The sequence below is a fragment of the Dermacentor albipictus genome, chromosome 2, assembly GCF_038994185.2.
Source record: "Dermacentor albipictus isolate Rhodes 1998 colony chromosome 2, USDA_Dalb.pri_finalv2, whole genome shotgun sequence".
Taxonomy (NCBI): domain Eukaryota; kingdom Metazoa; phylum Arthropoda; class Arachnida; order Ixodida; family Ixodidae; genus Dermacentor; species Dermacentor albipictus.
The window spans coordinates 50,296,111-50,314,878 of NC_091822.1; the positions used below are offsets into that span (position 1 = coordinate 50,296,111).

Sequence of the window (18,768 nt, forward strand, 5' to 3'; positions counted from 1 at the left end):
GCTCTCATCTCCACAACCACTGCCTGAGTGTGTGCGTCGAAAAAGGCGCGTTAATCGTCTTTACGCGGAAACCCATGGTACCATACCCTGTTTCTCTCAATGGCCAGGGTATCGAATACCACAAGTGTCACCGCTTCTTAGGTTTGATTACTGACACCTTTTATGGAGCCTCCCTGCATCCAACCAAAGTGGGGACTAATTGCGATCGTGCATTTAATGAGGTTCATGTGCGGCGAAACCTGAGGCACGTCGGTACGGTCCATGCAACAGTTGTATAGAGCACTGTTTCTGGTCTTTTTACGGTACACCTTGCTGGTTTTCGCGAACACACCTAAAAGAAGCATTCATACCCTCGAAAGTTCGCAAGGCCAGGCCCTACGGACATGCCTTAGACTACAACGACGTGCCTCGGCTCACGCAACAATCATCGCTGCTAGAGACTACTTGGTTCCGACAAATATAACGATTGACAACCTCAGAGCACGCACTCGGCATCTGTGCCGCGTACCCAGTCAGTATATTGCTGCTTTGCCAGCACAAAGACCTCGAACCAGATTTTTGAAACTTCTGGCGACACACCAAGGCTACATTCCGTCGGGCTTTACACCAGCAGCAAGACCACTATTACCCCTGTGAATCCTACGACAGCCTCAAGTACGACTCACGCTTCTGGGAATTACGAAGAAGACCTTAAATCTACAGTCTCTCTACATAAGTTCACCCTGTCATAATTCAACTAAGCATGTGAACAAAGAAGGCACACTTAAACCGATGAATCTGTCTCACACACCAGCTCCACAGGCTCTGTTATGATCCCGGCCTTACAAGTTACAATTACTTTCAAAGTAGCTTATATAACGCCCTCTATGGCAACAAAATTTGATGAACTACGTGCCGCCGCTATTTACATCGCACAAGCTAAACCTCGAAAGTGGGTCGTTTTGTGTGATTCCAGCGCTGCCCTTCAGAGTATGCAGTTAACATTACGACGCAAGACCCATGAACAACTGGTGTTTGAGACCGAAGACGCTCTTGGTCAAGCCCTCATAAACGGACATGACATAATCTTTGAATGGCCCCCGGGGTACTGTGGCATCGTCGGAAATGACCTTGCTGATGATACCACCCGGTCAGTCCATAAAGCAACCCAACATTGTCTGTACCCTTATCAGCGACAGACGCTGAGAGGGGTTGTTTACTTGCTGAAACCAAGACTGAAGCTCTGTGGGACATCCCGATTTTCTCTAACTGCCGTCCCCGCTCACTGGATCGTACATTGAAGCTGCAGATTTCATCGAACTTCACCCGGTGTGATGCAACTTTACTGTGCCGCTTTTGGGTAGGTGTGGCTTTTACAAAAGCCTACTCATTCCTTATTGGAATAACCGACATAACTGAGCATGTGTTGGCGGGCTAGTTGGTTAAGCATGATTACAAAGACGGCGCCGAATAAAACAACAGACGAAGAAGGGGGACACTAGACAGGTGCTGTCTCGTGTGCCCCTTCTTCATGTGTTGTTTTATTCGGCGCCGTCTTTGTAATAACAAAATAACCGACATGCCGATTTTCGTCTCGTGCAAATGTGAGGAGGCGATCGAGCGCGTAGCGTTATTGTAACCTCTGTGAGATCGAACGCGACGCTCTTCAGAAGTTGTTAAACTGATTAGATAGCAGATCATTTTCAGAGACTAAGATTCTCGGAATATGGCCGCAAACGTCGCAGGCTTACAAAGCTACGCGGGCACTGCTACGTTTAATGAAATCGACTGGCCTCACTGACCAATTATAGCCGTGAGGTTATGGAGAACCGCACGTATTCACACCGATAGTAACTTCTTCCCTTCTCCTCCTTACTTTTCTTTCCCTAAACCCCTTCCCTGGCGTAGGGCAGCAAAGTGGACGTGCGCCTGGTTGACCTACCTACCTTTCCTTCCTTCTTTTCCTCCTCCTTCACCTCCTCCTGCTGTTGTTCTTGTGTGACTTCATGTCACAAATAGAATGTCCTGTTTCAGCTGCACGGAATTTTACAAAATGACGAATTTTGTGAGGATGTCTACATATATTTTATCAGATTATGTGTCTTTGTGACGACTAGAAATTGAATATAGTGCAAAATATGGCAGATAATAAGGATATATTAAATAAGTGCTTAATCAGCAATTATAGAGGAAACATTGCAACTCGAGAATGGAGGGCCCGAAGCCATATTATTACCTAAACAAAAACTTCTCTAAACAAAATATGCCTGGGTGCTAGAGCCTGCAAGGCTTTGGCACTGCGGGAGGCTCAGTATGAGAGTACTGAAAGAAATATGAAATAGTGCACCCTTGACGTCGATCCCAGTATCCTCTCCGTTGCATGTACAGACCAACAGTAGCGCAAGCTTTCGCTGGCACGGGCGTAATTGCGGCCTTCTCGCTTTTCGCAAGGTGACGCCAGAAAACAAGCCCCCCCCCCCCCCCCCCCACCCTATTCCGGTAGCGCGTTCTATTCCATTTCTAATCTCGTGGCGGTACCGCAGCTCGGATGATCACGTTTGCAAATAGCAGCAAATGAAGAAAGGCTTTATGGATCAGAATGAAGAGAACTCGCAATTGTCATAGCATTGGTGCTCGCGCAGCAAGGAAGCAGGTGGCATTTTATGATAGGGTGGGGAGATTAGCGTCACTGACACGCTATATAATTTTCGTTTGGGCTCAGGGCTAGCGAAAGCCAAAATACTGCACGCCGTAGTACCTATGGCGATTTTTGTGGTTTTTGTTGGGCAACATATGACTGACTGGCTTGAATTTCGTAAATGCAATATTGCCTCTAAAAACGCTAATTAATACATTATCTGTATTGGCTGCGAAGCCTTATATTCTGACAGGAGATGTGCAAATGCATTTATCACAAGTTATCAGTGCAGCACCCTTGGTTGTTTGGTGCAAAAAATAAAACAGCCTGCATGCCTGCTACATTAGCGATCTCTGCGCACGAAAGCGAAGGGGGTTAGGGTGTTCAGGGCGGCTGTGCTGGGGCTGAAACATCCCCCCTCCCCCCCCTCACTCTTTTTCCATATCCCTGCCTTCCTGGCTACACACGAAGGGAGGCAGGGGAGAGATGACCTATGGGCCCCGAGCGGCAGACGACCTAGCTACGCTTCTGCCGCCTTTGCAGACAGAAATAACATATCATGTGTGACGATGCCGTTGATTGCGTGTAAAAGAATACGTACGCGCCCGCGCCATCGTTCCGCCTACCGCTTCCGCGTAGGATTTTTATATCGTCTGTTTCAGCTAATGTTATTCAAGTTGTTCAATGAAAGAAAAGGTTTAAAAAAGATGTGCAGTGTACAATAATGAATCATGTGGTGCTCGGTGGTCGGAGGTGTGACGACTGAACGCTGTAGGTTTTGAGATCGTATCTTACACCACGATTTCTTTTAAATCTATTTTATTATGAAGAGCTTTTTTAGATGTACAACACTCAATTATTAATTTTTATATTGTCGTATGTGAAGAACGTATATTTACGTTTGTCAGCCAGCCTCTGTGTATGCCCAAAGAATTGTCTTTGTTCTTCTTAGTTGAGATTCGGAACATAACCATTACACTCGAAAGTGAAAACTGTGCAACACTTCAAGCGTTGTGCTCTCCCTTACCCTTCCTAACGGTTGACTCTGAATTTTCGGAAGGTATTTTGCTCCACAAAATTCTCTTTTACCGAAATACTTGAAGGGAAAGCATTACCGTTGTTCTTTCATCATACCCTTTATGGACTGACTAGAACTCAGGACGTCCTGGTTGGACTTCTCTGAATAACCAACAGCCCAAAAAAGTTGCGGTTTTGCCTTAAAGGTGAAGCATCGATTGCGATATCAAATGAGTGCATCTCTATACTAAGTACGGATAGTAACTTCGGCATCCGTGTGTGCTCGCAAACATTCGCTTAATAACTAAATTATAGCGGTGTGCGAATATTGAAATTTTCGAATACGAATCGAACACGAATAAGGCAAAAAACTCTCTTCGAATATCGAATCGAATATCGAATATGTAGGTAGCATAAAAAGTTGCAAAATGTGGTAACAATAGCTTTATAACTCTTGTTAAAAATACAATTGCATTTTACAAGGTTGCTTGCTGCAGGTTAAAAAGACACTCATTACAGAAAATGCGTTCAGGTAATGAAAAATAATGCTGTCCGTCAAGTAATGCCCTTTTAATGCTTATCATGAAGGAAAATTACCTGCTCAACATGTTCGGAAAGCAAACGCTCTGTATGCACTGTGACAACATTTCAAATGGTAGAAACGACTTTCACTTGGAACTGAGGTGGCAGCGATGGCGAAGTGCTTCTGGGCGAGTGGACTTAAAAGCGGGTACGTGAGGCGGCCAATGGAGTGCCACCACTCACCAGGATCATTGCGCCTCTCGAGAAGATGCTTTTCCGTATAATCTGTAACTTCCCTCTCAGAGGCAGATACCAAACGTACGTTCTCCCTGTTCCTCACTAGACCGTCAAAAACTTTCCATACAGTGGATAGCACCAGCGGACACGAACTCGACGCTGGCATGGCAGTGTCCTCACTGCGTTCTACGCCAGCTACATGGAGCTACCTTGTTAAAATGTCTTTCAGCCAATTATCTAACCAGATGCCTGACGAACTGTGTCCTTAAAGCGTGGATCAAGAAGCATGGCCAGGTTGGCCACTTCGTCAAACTCGCACTCAGCAAAACGAGTCTTGAAACATTTTCAATATTGTTAGCAAACTCTGGGTTCCCATTGCAATCTTCGAGGAAATGCAGCATTCCAAAAATAGTTGGAATTTGACAGGACAATGACGGGTACCTTCCAGCACTTAAGATCACATTTGCGTGAAATAAGGTATTCAATGCCTCCAAGAACTCCACTGCATCTCGTCACTTTGCAGAGTTAAATGTATCTAAGCGCGTGTCTGAAAGGGTGAGCTCAAGTCTGATGAACTCTTAGAGTTCAAGGAGCCCTGAGAGCATGATGTACTGCCTGTTTCATCTTGTGTGAAAATCCTGCACAACATAGAGCACGTCTTTGTTCAGCTACGTCTGCAGATCGTTCAATTTTTTCTGTGCACTAGAGCTATGCTTGTAGTGCCCTACGATCGCTTTCGCCTCCTTGCAGAGTCTGTTGATTGCCGGAGTACACGACATTTCATTGCTGATCACTAGGTGCAGAGTGTGCGCAAAGCAGGCTCGCTAGAGCCAAGGCTGTCTCCCGCCAGCCGCTCGGATATTGCGACCGCTGTTCGTCACGATGTACTTCACGCAGTCCATTGGTATCTCCCAGTTGGTGCATAGCTGCTCCAATGACGCAGCAATGTTCACAGCCGTGCGACTCTCCGGCATATGTCGCGTGTTCAAAGTGAACTTTTTCATGTCGAACTTCACCGCAGGATAATGACGCGTGAAGCTTACAAAACCCGCATTGGCACGCGACATCCAGATATCGCTCGTAATAGCGAGAGTGCTTGTTCCGGGTTACAGCGCTATTCACAGCTCGTGCCGTACCTTTCCTCTTGTGTCGTTGCACATGCGCGGGAGGAGCACACGCGACAATATTATTCGATAAGGCTCACTGCAGCACGACTGTATACAGCTGCTTCGAGCAGTGCTTTGAACTGATGTGGAAGAAGCCGTGAAGAAATGAATGGCTGCCACATTCTGGTGAAGTGCGTTTTCTTTCTTCTGAGAGAATGACGACTGCTGTCTCTGCTGAAGTGCATCATCCAGTGTCGGTTGATTCTTCAGCGGAGCGTTTGCGCCGGCCTCTTTTTTGTACTCTTCCATCAACAAAGGGTGCTGTTTCATGTGTTTTTTGCGATTGCGATTTTGGCATTTTAAGAGCATGTTCGCACGACTTGCACCGAGCTGTCGACGCTGAGAGCTTTGTGTAGTGCCGCCAAAGGAAACTTCTTCCGGCTTTCTTTGCTTGCTTGCTCCGTAGCTTGTCATCTGCAGTTGATGCCATTCTTGGAGAAAACGCCTGATCGAGGGCTGTATAAGCACTGAGATAGTTGCCAATAGCGCAGTGGGGAAGTTAGCGTATTTTGCGTTTGTCTTACGGAGAAGCAGCGCAGCTGGTAGCAAAGAGCCGGCGATTAAATTAGAAAAGCAGGAACACAAGGCGGGAGTCGTCGATGACGATGCAACGCTCTCCTCGGACATATTTTTTTTTCTTTTTAATTTCCAAACATCTAAAGATTGTCCAGGTAACACTTTGGGGATACATATTTCATCGCATATAGTTACAGAACCCTAGAGGACATGATATATGGTTATGAAAGAGGCATAGAATAAACCTCGGTAAAAAGAAACTGAAACTGATCGTGTCTCACAGGTGTCATGCAGATAGACTGAAACAGAGCATACAAAAAGTTAGAAGTTAATAAAAAGTTAGACTAATGAGAAAATAATGAGCATACGGTCATGAGAAGTTCTCAGTGAATAAACATGCTCCGAGGAAAATGCGGAGCACGCACATAATTCGTTACTTGCTCAGTTATTCCGTCTGTCAGAAGATTCACCGTTTCAACCATTATTCGGCCCTCTTCGAATATACGAGAATTTCCGAATACGCATTTCTCGAATCGAATACGCTTCAAATAAAGAAAATATTCGATTCGTATTCGAAATTTCGAATATTCTCACACCCCTACTAAATTAACAAAGATGTTGTCGCGTACGCACGGGCTAACATAAACGCATCTCAGTTAATGAACACTGACACGCGCTGTCAAAACGCTGGCGTGAGTAAGAGCGGCAGCAAGAGCGAGCGAAATGACCTTCGTGATGCCTCTCGCTTCAACGCAAACTGAGCCGCGAGAACACACCGCACACAGAGCTATGAGTCCCCCAGCGCACCGAGACTCTCAGCTCATTGCAGATCGCTTTCAAAACGGGGCCCACGCATCCGCGCTCGGCCGCGCCATTCGTAATCGCCGCCAGAGTGCGCAGCCGCCCCGCCGGTGCCTTGGGCGCGATGCAAGACAGCGCGCTTCCTCCCCTCCTTCCTCGCTTGCGCGCGCGAAATCGGGGCCACTGCCGTCGGCTTGCCCTCGCACACTGTCACTCGCACGTACAGCGCGCAGCGTCGTTCTTTTTTTTTTCGCCTTGGACTTCTTACGGAAAATCACGGCAAGGCCAATGGCAGAATTGCGCCTGGAATGTCCATAGAGTTGTTATCACATTGAAATTTAGAAGGGCGGCATTGCAGGGCCGTGCGAAATTACTCTGGCTCTGTGGCAATATTTTTATTTAAATATGAATAGCTCAGTTTATGACTCAGTCTCATAAGTATGTTGTCATGAGCTGTATCACAACGGTGTTTGCTGCGGTAAAGGTGAAATGCCATATGTGACCCCCGTACATAGGTTTTAAAAAGTTTTGTAGCCTTGTGAACTCAAGGCCCTAATGTCGCTATCTTGCCTTACCCAGAACCCTCTTAGGTTTTCACGTTCCTAATTGTTTCGAACGCTCCTAAAGGGTCCGGCATGACCAATGAGGAGTATTGTTTGGCGACAAGCTACGCCCCTAGGCGTGTAAACGTTTTTAGGGTGTGTTCATAGCGCCAGGAGAGCGCAATCTTCAAAAAATTTATGGTCTTCATCACTACCGCAAGTGCCTATCAGCGCTTCAATTGAACCCCACACACCCACAGGCACCAGCATTATGCGGCAAATCCGTGGTGAAGCGAAGCGTCCCTTAACCAAGCGCAACACGTGGGATTCAAAACCGTGGTTCTGAAAGGAAAATCGGCCGGGGCCTGTGGCAGAAACACACGCCACTATGCGATCTGCTCTTTATTTTTTTATTTTTTTGCTGAATAACAACGACTCTTTCGTGCGCAATGTGGGACAACGGCGCTGATAGCCGATCGACAGCTGTGTTTGCCGCACCCTCCATTCGTTATGCAAGCTCTCCACACGTACACGCCGCGGAGCATCGTGCGTGTGGTGAACGCTGAGAATAAAAGTTGGGCGGTTTACGCTGTCGCCTCTTTTTTTTTCTCTTTCTCGAATTATGCTGAAACGTCGTACGAACTCAAAACAAGTGCCTCTTTGTGCACACTTGATCGCTTCCCTTGCCACCGCGACGGCCGAAGTAGAAAAGATCACAGCAGAAGCCTGTTCTCGGTTCGTGCGCAGGGCATGTGTTACAGCGTCTTCGGTATGAAAGTGTATTCCGTCCAACTTTGCCCAGTTTTACTCACGAGATTTCAGGCTGTCTCGCCTTTTTTAGCGTAATATGGGATGCCACAGTCGCGAAGATTGCAGAAGTCTGTGTGCCACAACGCAAGTTCAAAACGTGTGATTGTTTGCAAGACAGAATTTGGGACCCGTGAACGTCGCATCGCTAAATCCGTAAGTTTGCCAGAATTTTGCACTTTGTACGTAATTAACAAACGGAATTTATTCGAATTTGCTAATGTGATTATTCTGCGCAGCGCTTACAGACCCGAAGGCAGAAAACTAAGAGAAACCGGACACGCAACCTTTTCACAGATCCTTGTGACTGCAGTTTTAATCGAAGTCAAAGCTAATCGTACTTTTAGAAGCCTCGCTCTCAATGATTGTGCATGTACCAACCCAACGGGCCTGATATTTCGGCAATTTGGTGCAGTCTCTGTGCCAACGACTATCTCTGATTATTAAAAATAGGAACCCATGCCAATGATAATATATGTTATCTTTGATTCGGAGCAGTGGTTGACGTTGGAAGTTTAGCTAGATTCAGAAACACAAATATGCATTCACGTCTTACAAGGACTTCTTGTGCTTGTAATTTTTGTTTTTATTTCATTTCATTTATTTATTTTTCATTTATGCAACACCCACGAGAGGGTGTTGCATGCAGGGTGGTCCTCAAGGAATAAACCATAAAACATTTAAGATTGCGCAAAGAGGTGCTCAAATGCATTCGTGGTCAACATACGGTGAATATTGCCCTCATAATTACTTAATATCTCCTGCGAAGTGCATTACTCTTTCTGTAAATACGCTTCTGCACTATGTAAAAATTCAGCACCGAAACACGCTGTTCGGAAGAGCAATGCATTTCACAGCAGACGGTGAGTCGGTATTTATGGAAAATGGTGCCACTCACAGGCTTTCTAGCATAATGTTACGCTTTTGGTGCTGGCGAACTTTTATTGCCCAACTTCGGCATTCGCCATAAATCCAACAATTATAAGCAGATATATACGGAAATTTCGTTATTTACTATTCGTATTTGACATACCGCAAATGATGACGTCCACTGCTGCTATGAAACTTGGTCAGCAAAAAATACTTTTTCCTCTTGAATCCCGTAAATTTATTCATCTGAAACAATCGCAGAACCGCACGCTATAACGTTTTTATGCGCCGAACTAACTCGAGATAAAGAGTCCATAAACAGAAGATCGCATTTTCACGTTACCCAAGACCCATGCTTTCTGCCACACATGACGAGCGCCTGTCACAATACAGAAAGTATTATTATTAGCCACTATATTCGTTAGTTCCTCATCAGAGCTGAAGTAGTTGCAACAAAGTAGTTGCAAATGTAGACAAGTTTTGGTGAGCTCGCACAGACAAGGGGGCATTTCCTTCTAGGAAAAAAAATATATGGTGGGATACCTTGTCGGTATATGACGGGCTGTGGAATTACGCCCGGTTACCACGTGCTAACAATGAGGTGAACGCTATTGCTCAGAGTCTTTGCAAATAAGCATCACAAATGCGAACCATGTGACAACATGAGCTCTAAAGAAAGTGAATTTTCTAGGGGCGCTATAAGGTAAAACTATTACAAACTTTTCTATTCCGATTCTGCAATCAGCCCACCGCGATTGGTCAAAAACTCTTTGGGCCACCCCCACTTCACCTATCTGTCACGCGACGTCATGAAAACCGCGATAGCTCCCCATCTGATATGACGTGACACACTGATTATGCATAATTTGACCGAACAAAACAAAAAAATAGTCATTTCTCATTCGACGCCTTTTTGCCATTAGCCCTCGGCTATTGGTCAAAAGCTTTGGGGCTGCACCCACTTCACCTGCCTGTGACGCGACGTCACAAAACCGCAAACACTTACCGCGTCAAAGTTACGTGTACGCGTTAAAGGTGCATTAATATGACGAACAAAACTTAATTTCCTTCTGAATAGCCGTAGGCTGCCCCGTTCCGAAAGGAATAAAAGATGGCTGCCGCCAATCACTCCAACACTGGCACTCGCCCCTGCTGGAGAGCATGGGTTTATTTGCATGTAATAAAACTTCTTGCGTGGCCGTGTAAGGTTTTCAAGAACCTTGGGCACGTTTACAATCTCAATCTGCCAACTCTTCTTTGCTGAGGATCGGTTTTAGCGTCATTCTTAAGTTTCCGTTGCACGCCGCCACGATTGTCGACGAGCCACCGCAAGCTAAGTAAGACAAAGCCGACCAATCGCAGACGCCGGCACCACCCTCTTCATCCGGTTATCAATATTCAGTGCAGTGGCTCGGTCCCATCGAATCCCTCTCCACTTGAGCATGCCCCTCACCTGTTGTGAGTTAATTAGATAAGACAAGAAGCTCAGTGCAAGCAATGTTATTCGGTTTTTATGCAAACAAATGTGACCTCCTATGAACGAGGGGAGCACTTGATTCGTTTGTTCAGACAACTCTGCGGGTGACCGCCCTATGTTTGCGTGGGCGGTTGCGCAAATTTGATGTCAGGAGATTGGAATAAAAACATATTGGAATAGTTTTACGTTATACCGCCCCAGAGGTGCGGCGTCTCGGTTACGTCCCATCTATCGTATTTTAGAATATTTTTAAATAGAATCAGCAACGCCTTAGACTTCTCTCCAGCAAAGGACCAGGCAGGATTACGTAAAGGCTACTCAACAATAGACCATATTCGCACTATCAATCAGGTGATAGAGAAATGTGCGGAATATAACCCACCCTTATATATAGCTTCCATTGGTTACGAGAAAGCGTTTGATTCTGTCGAAACCTTAGCAGTCATGGAGGCATTACGGAATCAGGGTGTAGACGAGCCGTATGTAAATATACTGAAAGATATCTATAGCGGCTCCCGAGCCACCGAAGTCCTCCATAAAGAAAGCAACGAAATCCCAATAAAGGAAGGTGTCAGGCAGGGAAATACGATCTCTCCAATGCTATTCACAGCGTGTTTACAGGACTTAATCAGAGACCTGGATTGGGAAGAATTGGGGATAAAAGTTAATGGAGAATACCTTAGTAACTTGCGATTCGCTGATGATATTGCCTTGCTTAGTAACTCAGGGGACCAATTGCAATGTATGCTCACCGACCTGGAGATGCGAAGCATAAGAGTTGGTCTAAAAATTATTCTGCAGAAAACTAAAGTAATGTTTAACACTCTCGGAAGAGAACACCAATTTACACTAGGTAGCAAGGCACTGGAAGTGGTAAGGGAATACATCTACTTAGAGCAGATAGTAACGGCGGATCCAGATCATGAGACAGAAATAATCAGAAGAATAAGAATGGGCTGGGCCGTGTTTGGCAGGCATTCTCAGATCCTGAACAGCAGGTTGCCATTATCCCTCAAGAGAAAAGTGTGTAACCAATACTCACGTACGAGGCAGAAACTTGGAGGCTTACGAAAAGGGTTCTACTTAAATTGAGGACGACGCAACGAGCTATGGAAAGAAGAATGATGGGTGTAACGTTGAGGGATAAGAAAATAGCAGATTGGGTGAGGTTAGAAACGCGAGGTAATGACACCTTAGTTGAAATCAAGAAAAACGAAATGGGCATGGGCAGGACATGTAATGAGGAGGGAAGGTAACCGATGGTCATTAAGGGTTATGGACTGGATTCCAAGGGAAGAGAAGCGTAGCAGGGGGCGGCAGAAAGTTAGGTGGGCGAATGAGATTAAGAAGTTTTCAGGGACGACATGGCCACAATTAGTACATGACCGGGGTTGTTGGAAAAGTATGGGAGAGGCCTTTGCCCTGCAGTGGGCGTAACCAGGCTGATGGTGATGATGCTGATGCTGATGATGATTATCGTATTTTCTTATTGAACTGTATGCTTTAGCTGAATGATTTCCTTTTGCATACTTGTGCAGCGAACACCTCACTGCACCTACGAATTCTTCAGCCATGTTGTATACACGCGCTTAGCGATTGCTGCTGAAGATATCATCTAACAATTTCGCCTTCTTTTGTTTGTGTTTCAAACCTATCCTAGTGATTTGTTTCACGCGGTTCTTCAGTAGCTTTGACGCTCTCCTGCTAAGGAATAAGTGTCGGGTTCGGTGCCTGCCCCCTCCCCCTCCATTATTGTGATGTAATGAAAAAGTGCTCGTGTACCGCGCTATTGGGTTCACGATAAAGACCGCATGCAACAATATTTCCCTTTGACCAAATTGTTTGTAAATAACTAGTGTATAGTACTGAATCAATTTTGGCAGGAACGGATGACGGCTAATTGCGAAATTTTTTTCTTCTTAGTCTTTAACTACCACGCAAGCAGACGACGCGCTCACCTCGTTGTTAGCGATTATGACGTGAGCCCCAAAACGTCGCCTTCAAACAAGCGAGTCTCAAACAAGCAAGCATTTCAAGCAAGCCTCAAACGTTTACATAAGAGACTGGCTTGAAATAAGCGCAACACCCAAGAAATACATGTATATAATTGAAGGACGTAACAAGCATAGTGTTATTCTAATACAAGCAAGGCAAATCTGCCGGTGCAACGATGATGGTTTCTGGAATAGGGACTCGATTATGACTTTGACTACTTCGCGGGCAACCTCTATGTTACGCTTAGCTTAAATTCCAAATATGTCGAGCAGAGCAGCAGAGGACCACTCCGTGGTGAACCACTCACTGCGAGATGCTTCACCACGATTTCCCTCTCCAAGGCCTCAGCTGAGCCAAGTGCATTCACAATACAACCTTCAGGATACTGGTGCTCAATGACAACAATGTGACCACCACACTCATTCGAGATGATAGTTTGCTGGTCGGTGGGTTTCAAGAAGAATAAGCCTAGCAACCTAGTGGGGATGCTTTTCTTAGACAAGCGTCTGTTTTTTAGAGCACCTCGCTGGGGGTAGTGCGCGGTGGGTGGTGCTCAGTGGCATAGCTAGGTCGTCTGGCACCCAAATTTTCCTGTGAGTAGGGTGGGGGGGGGGAGGGGTTGTGCAGTTTGCGCAACATAGCCGTCTTGGTCACCCCCTCCCCCCCCCTAGCTTTCGTACCCAGAGATCGCTAATGTAGCAGGTATACAGGCTGTTTTATATTCTAAACAAAACAGCACAGGGTACTGCACGGATAACATGTGATCAGCGCATTACCACGTATGCTGTAAGGCTTGGCAGTCAATAAAGAGAAAATTTTAATTAGCGTTTTTAGAGGAAATATTGCATTTACAAAATTCAAGCCCGTCAGTCATATGTTTCCCAACAACTTTACAAAAATTGTCGTAGGTACTACTGCGTGCAGTATCTTGGCTTTCGCTAGCCCTGAACCCAAACGAAAATTAAATAGCGTGTCAGTGACGCTGATCTCCCCACCCTATCAGAAAATGCCACCTGCTTCTTTGCTGCGCGGGCACCAATGCTATGGCAAATACGAGTTCTCTTCATTCTGATTCATAAAGCCTTTCTTTATTTGCTGCGATTGGCAAACGTGATCATACGAGCTGCGGTAGTGCCACAAGATTGGAAACAGAACATGCTCCCTGTCGATTCCTGGGGTAACCATGCAAAAAAACGAGAAGGCCACAATGAAGCCAGTGCCAGCGAAAGCTTGCGCTACTTCTGGTCTGCACACGCAATGAAGATGATGGAGAGCTCCACTTCTGAGGTGCACTATTTCATATTTATTTCGCTACTGCCGTACTGAGCCGCCCTCAGTGCCAAAGTACTGCAGGCTGTACCACCCAAGAACATTTTGTTTAACGAAGTTTTGTTAAGTTGATAATATAACGTGGGGTCCTCAATTCCCGAATTGAAATGTTTTCTCTTTATTGGCTAATTACGCATTATTTAAGATATCCTTATTAATTATCTGCCATATTCTCCACTATATTGAGTTTCTAGTGGTCACAAAGACACATAACCTTATAGAATATAGCACGATATCCTCACAAAATTCACCCTTTTGTAAAATTCCGTGCAGCTGAAACCGGACACTGCATTTGTGGCATGAAGTCGCACAACAACAGGAGCATGTGTAGGAGGACGAAACGAAGGAAGGAATGGTGGGGAGGTCAACCAGACACACGTGCGGTTTGCTACGCTACACAGACGAAGGAGTTTAATGAAAAGATAATGTAGAGGGAGGGAATAAGGTACTATAGGGGTGAATACGTGCGGTTGTCCCTAACTTCACGCCTATAATCGGTCAGTGAGGCCAGTCGATTTCATTAAACGTAGCAGTGCCCGCGTCGCTTTGTAAGCCTGCGACGCTTGGGGCCCTGGTCCGAGAATCTTTGTCTCTGAAAATGATCTGCTATCTAATCGGTTTAACAACCTCCGAAGAATGACGCGTTCGATCTCATAGAGATTACAAGAACGCAACACGTGCTCGATTGTCTCTTCACATTTGCACGAGTCACAAGTTGGTGTGTGGGTCATTCCGAGTAGGCTTTCGTAAAAGCGACCGCTAACCAGAGGCGGCACAGTAAAGTTGCATAACGGCGGGTGCAGTTTGATGAAATCTGCAGCTTCAATGTAGGATCCAGCCAGTTGGGACGGCAGTTGGAGAAAATCGCGGTGTTCCACAAAGTTTCAGCCTTGGCTTGAGCAAGTAAACGACCCCTCTCAGCGTCTGTCGTTGATAAAGGTATAGGAAGTGTCGGGTTCCTTATGGACCGACCGGGCGGCATCATCAGGAGGGTAATTTCCGACGATGCTAGTGTCCCAGACGCCATTGGAAGATGACGTCATGTCCGTTTATGAGGGCTTGACGGAGAACCTCTTTGGTCTCAAACACTAGTTGTTCATAAGTCTTGCGTCGTAAGGCTGACTGCAGACACTGAAGGGCAGCTGGTATGGAGCCACAAAAAACTACCCACTTTCGAGGTTTGGGTTGGGCGATGTAATTAACGGGTGCACGTAGAGTGTCAAGTTCTGTTGCCGTAGAGATCGTTATATGTGACACTTTAAAAGTAATTGTAACTTATAAGGCCGGGGTGATAACGGCGCCTGTGGAGCTGGTGGCTGAGACAGATACATCAGTGTTCTTCGTTCACATACTTCGTTCAATAATGTCAGTGTGAACTGACGTAGAGCCCCTTATAAGATTCACGGGCCTTCTTCCTCATTCCTAGAACGTGTCGAGTACTGCGGCTGTCGTTGGAAGCAAAAGGGTAACAGTGGTCTTGCTGCTGGTGTAAAGCCCGACGGAAGGTAACCGTGATGTGTCGCAACAAGCATAAACATTCTGACAAGTTTAATAAAGCAGTCTAAGACATGTCCGTAGAGCCAGGCTTTGCAAACTTTCGAGGGTACGAATGTTTGTTTTACATATGTTCGCCAAAACCGCCAAGCTGTATCGTAAAAAGACCAGAAACCGTGCTCTATATAGCTGCGGCATACATAGTACTGACGTGTCCCATGTTTTCCGCACAGGAACCTCATTTCACATACAATTGAAATTAGTCTCCACTTCAGGTATATGCAGGGAGGCTCCACAAAAGGTCTCAGTAATCACACCTAAGAAGCGGTGAGACTTCTGGTATGTGATACCTTGGCCATTGATAGAAACAGGGTACGGTGCCATGGGTTTGCCCGTAAACGCGATTAACGCGCATTATTCGATGGACACACTCAGGCATTGTTTGCGGACATACAAGTAAGTTCGGGTAGCTGCCCGCCGAATCAGGAATCAGGAATCAGGAACTTGAAGACCAGTTACCGCAGAAGACCAAAGACGAATATCATCAGCACACATTGATAAGTAAATTGTCTTGGGTGATATTTCAGTAAAGTCAACGATAGTTAAGTTAAAGAGAATAGGGCTCAATACCTCGCCCTATGGGACGCCATCGTGAGAGCAACAAAATGCCAAAATGACGGTTACCTATGACTGCGAGACGTGTTTTTATTCAGCATCGCGAAACTGATACACAACTAATACAAACGATACAAAACTGATAAATAGAACACTATACATACTTACGACAGAAACCATAGTTCAAAAGAGCACCGCACGAGCGTACCGCACCTGAAACGTTCTGCCAAGGCGAGTAGTTTTACGACCACTTCCCGAATAAAACTTTTTAGCCCGCTCATTCGTGGAATTATTACGTGGAATGTTGACAAAACTGCAGCCGACAATTCTCCGTCAGTGCACATCTAGTACATAAGCTCGAGCTGCCAGTTACCGGATCATTGTTTACCATTTGCGCCCTGTCAAGCCTGCGGAAGGAGGGGGGGGGGTTGAGACCTATATTACACCCCTGCCCTATCTGGTACCTGGCAACCCCCCCCCCCCGCCCGCCCCGTCACTACGCCACTGGTGGTGCTCAATCTCAACGAGCAGACCCTCGTGTTGAACCATACGCCCAATTTTACTTTCGGGTACTAGTAATCGTGACGGTTTTCTTGTTCTTGTATTTTTGCTGTGGTTTTTTAGTTCAGACATTTAAAACATCTACCCCGGTGAGGCTTTCGTGATGCGGCCACTGATGTATCAAATGTAAAATTTGACGCAGATGTTTTTATATGGACGCTATCTGAACTAGGCTTTCTCCAGGGCCGAAAATTTTGTTGCAGTTGGCCTTTAAATTGCTCGCAGCCACCACAATTGTTCCGGCGTCTTCCACCACGATGTTCATTATAAGGCACCGTGCTGTTTCGGACTTGCAGTTAAGGTCGGCGCAACTCTCCTCCCTGATGGGACGCGGCTGTGGCGTGACGTGTTTAGCCTGACAACGGGACGGAGACATTGGCAAAGATGATAACTTTCCCCTTCTCCTCTCGGCCTAGACTGAACGCCGCACGTAAAAGCCGCGTCACATAAGGGAGAAGCTTTGCGCCAATACTAAGTCTCTTGCATGCGTAATCGTGCGAACGACAATTAAAATTTCGAGTCGGATATGTCAGGGCACAGACACGCTACAAGAATTCTTCCCGCTGATACTGTGTAGAAACACGACTGCTTTTACTTTGTCAATACCAACATATCCATTTACTGCAGTAAAAAAGAGATAATTATTCAATTTTACACGATTGGGCTGCGGACTGCGATAATTATCATCTCGCTCTGTGTCCCCCTGACCACATAACTTATTTGCACAGGTGGTCTTCGCATGCATCCTAGTGCCTAATTTTAAGTAAAGCATAAAGCTTAATTTTGAACACCAGGTAAACGATCCTTCTAAGTGGAAACGCTAAGCGTAAGTTTGACTAGTCTTTTTATCTTCTTGGAATAAGGTCTTCCGATTGCTTTTTTGTGACCGGCAGTGTATCTATTAAAAAAAAGCATTCTCTGTCACTCTGCTGTGTACAGCGCAGAGAAATGCCTGCTCGTTCACTACCATGTCGACCGGCTTTCAGAGGAGCTGCGAACTCAACTACTCACCTTTCACAGGTTTCCGTGGTGACAGAGAGAAATGGTTCTACCGAATTTGTCTATAGCCAGTCTCTGAACTGTCTTTTTAGGTCTGACGGGGTTTGGCGTCCTGAAACTGCACAGAGGGTTTGAAGAATGACCTTGTGGAGGGCCTAGGATTAATTTTGAAGAAGTGGGCTTAGTTACATTGTACCAAGTGCACAATACAGAATCTTCTATTTTGCATCTCGTTCGCACTGGAATGCGCCGGTCATGGTCGGGAATCCTAACCGCAACCTCGTGCTTAGCAGTGCTCCGTAATAGCAACTGAGGCAACCGCAGCGGGAAAAGCCATTCACACTCCACCGCACATAATTTCATGTGAAAGTAGGTCCATGAATACGTTATGCTTCCCGTCTACGTGTCTTCCTTCTCCCAAATGACATTGGCTTTTTCATCCTCTCCCTCATCCTCAGTTAGCAGTGATGAACTCAACGTTTACCTCAGGCTCGCCTTCCCCTTTCTCGTTCGCTCTCTCATTTTCTCTTCCGTCCTTGCTGCTGACATTGGCACCGCAACATCGCAGGCAATGCGTCATAAAAGGTCGCTTCTGGGAAGAGGAATTGTGTCCTGAATAAGCAGGTTCCTCCCTGCTCCAGAAATCTGGTCGCTCCGGAAAGAGAAAGCAACGTGAGAGACGCTAGTGAATACAATCATGCCGGCGAGCAAGCGTGACGCGTGTACCGGCAGCCGGTGAAGCGTGAAACAAAAGAGGTGATAGGGGGAAGTTGCACTCGGTGGTGTACACAAAAGTGTTTGTTATTCGATCTGCAACTGATGCAGTGGCAAGAAGAGCGATATATTTCTAGGTATGCTGAGCGGGACATCCAACACCACTCGCCGTTAGAGATCAGCCGTTTCTGACTCGGTGCAAGCATGTCTACCGGACTACCGAACAGGGCAGGTGGCTTTGTGCATTCCTGTGACACCTTTAGCTTGCTGTTACTTTTAAATTGCTGCTCGCTCTCAGAATGAACAAGAAGAAGGGAAATCTAGGGGTCCAGTTTTTGTTAGTCACTGCGTAACAAGAAAACATGGTAACGAAGCCAAGGGAGGCATTGTGACAATTATTTCTTGTTTTTATTTCAATTGTAGAAGTAATAAGGTAAATGAAACTGGAAGGAGACGGAAAGACAACTTGCCGACGGTGGTAGCCGACAC

General features: G+C 46.0%; 1 protein-coding gene across 6 annotated transcripts in view; it reads left to right on the forward strand.

Moving 5' to 3' along the window:
- The window catches only part of LOC135904311 (monocarboxylate transporter 13-like), a 119,469-nt gene that overhangs the window by 80,389 nt on the left and 20,312 nt on the right, over positions 1-18,768 (forward strand). The window contains exon 1 of one of the 6 annotated variants that reach the window (XM_065434932.1): positions 8,249-8,381. The exons of the other annotated variants lie outside the window; for them this stretch is intronic. Within the exon in view, the coding sequence (XP_065291004.1) occupies positions 8,271-8,381 (111 nt within the window). The 5' untranslated portion in view covers positions 8,249-8,270. Of the gene's footprint in view, positions 1-8,248; positions 8,382-18,768 lie in introns of those variants that run through there. 6 annotated transcript variants of the gene reach the window in all.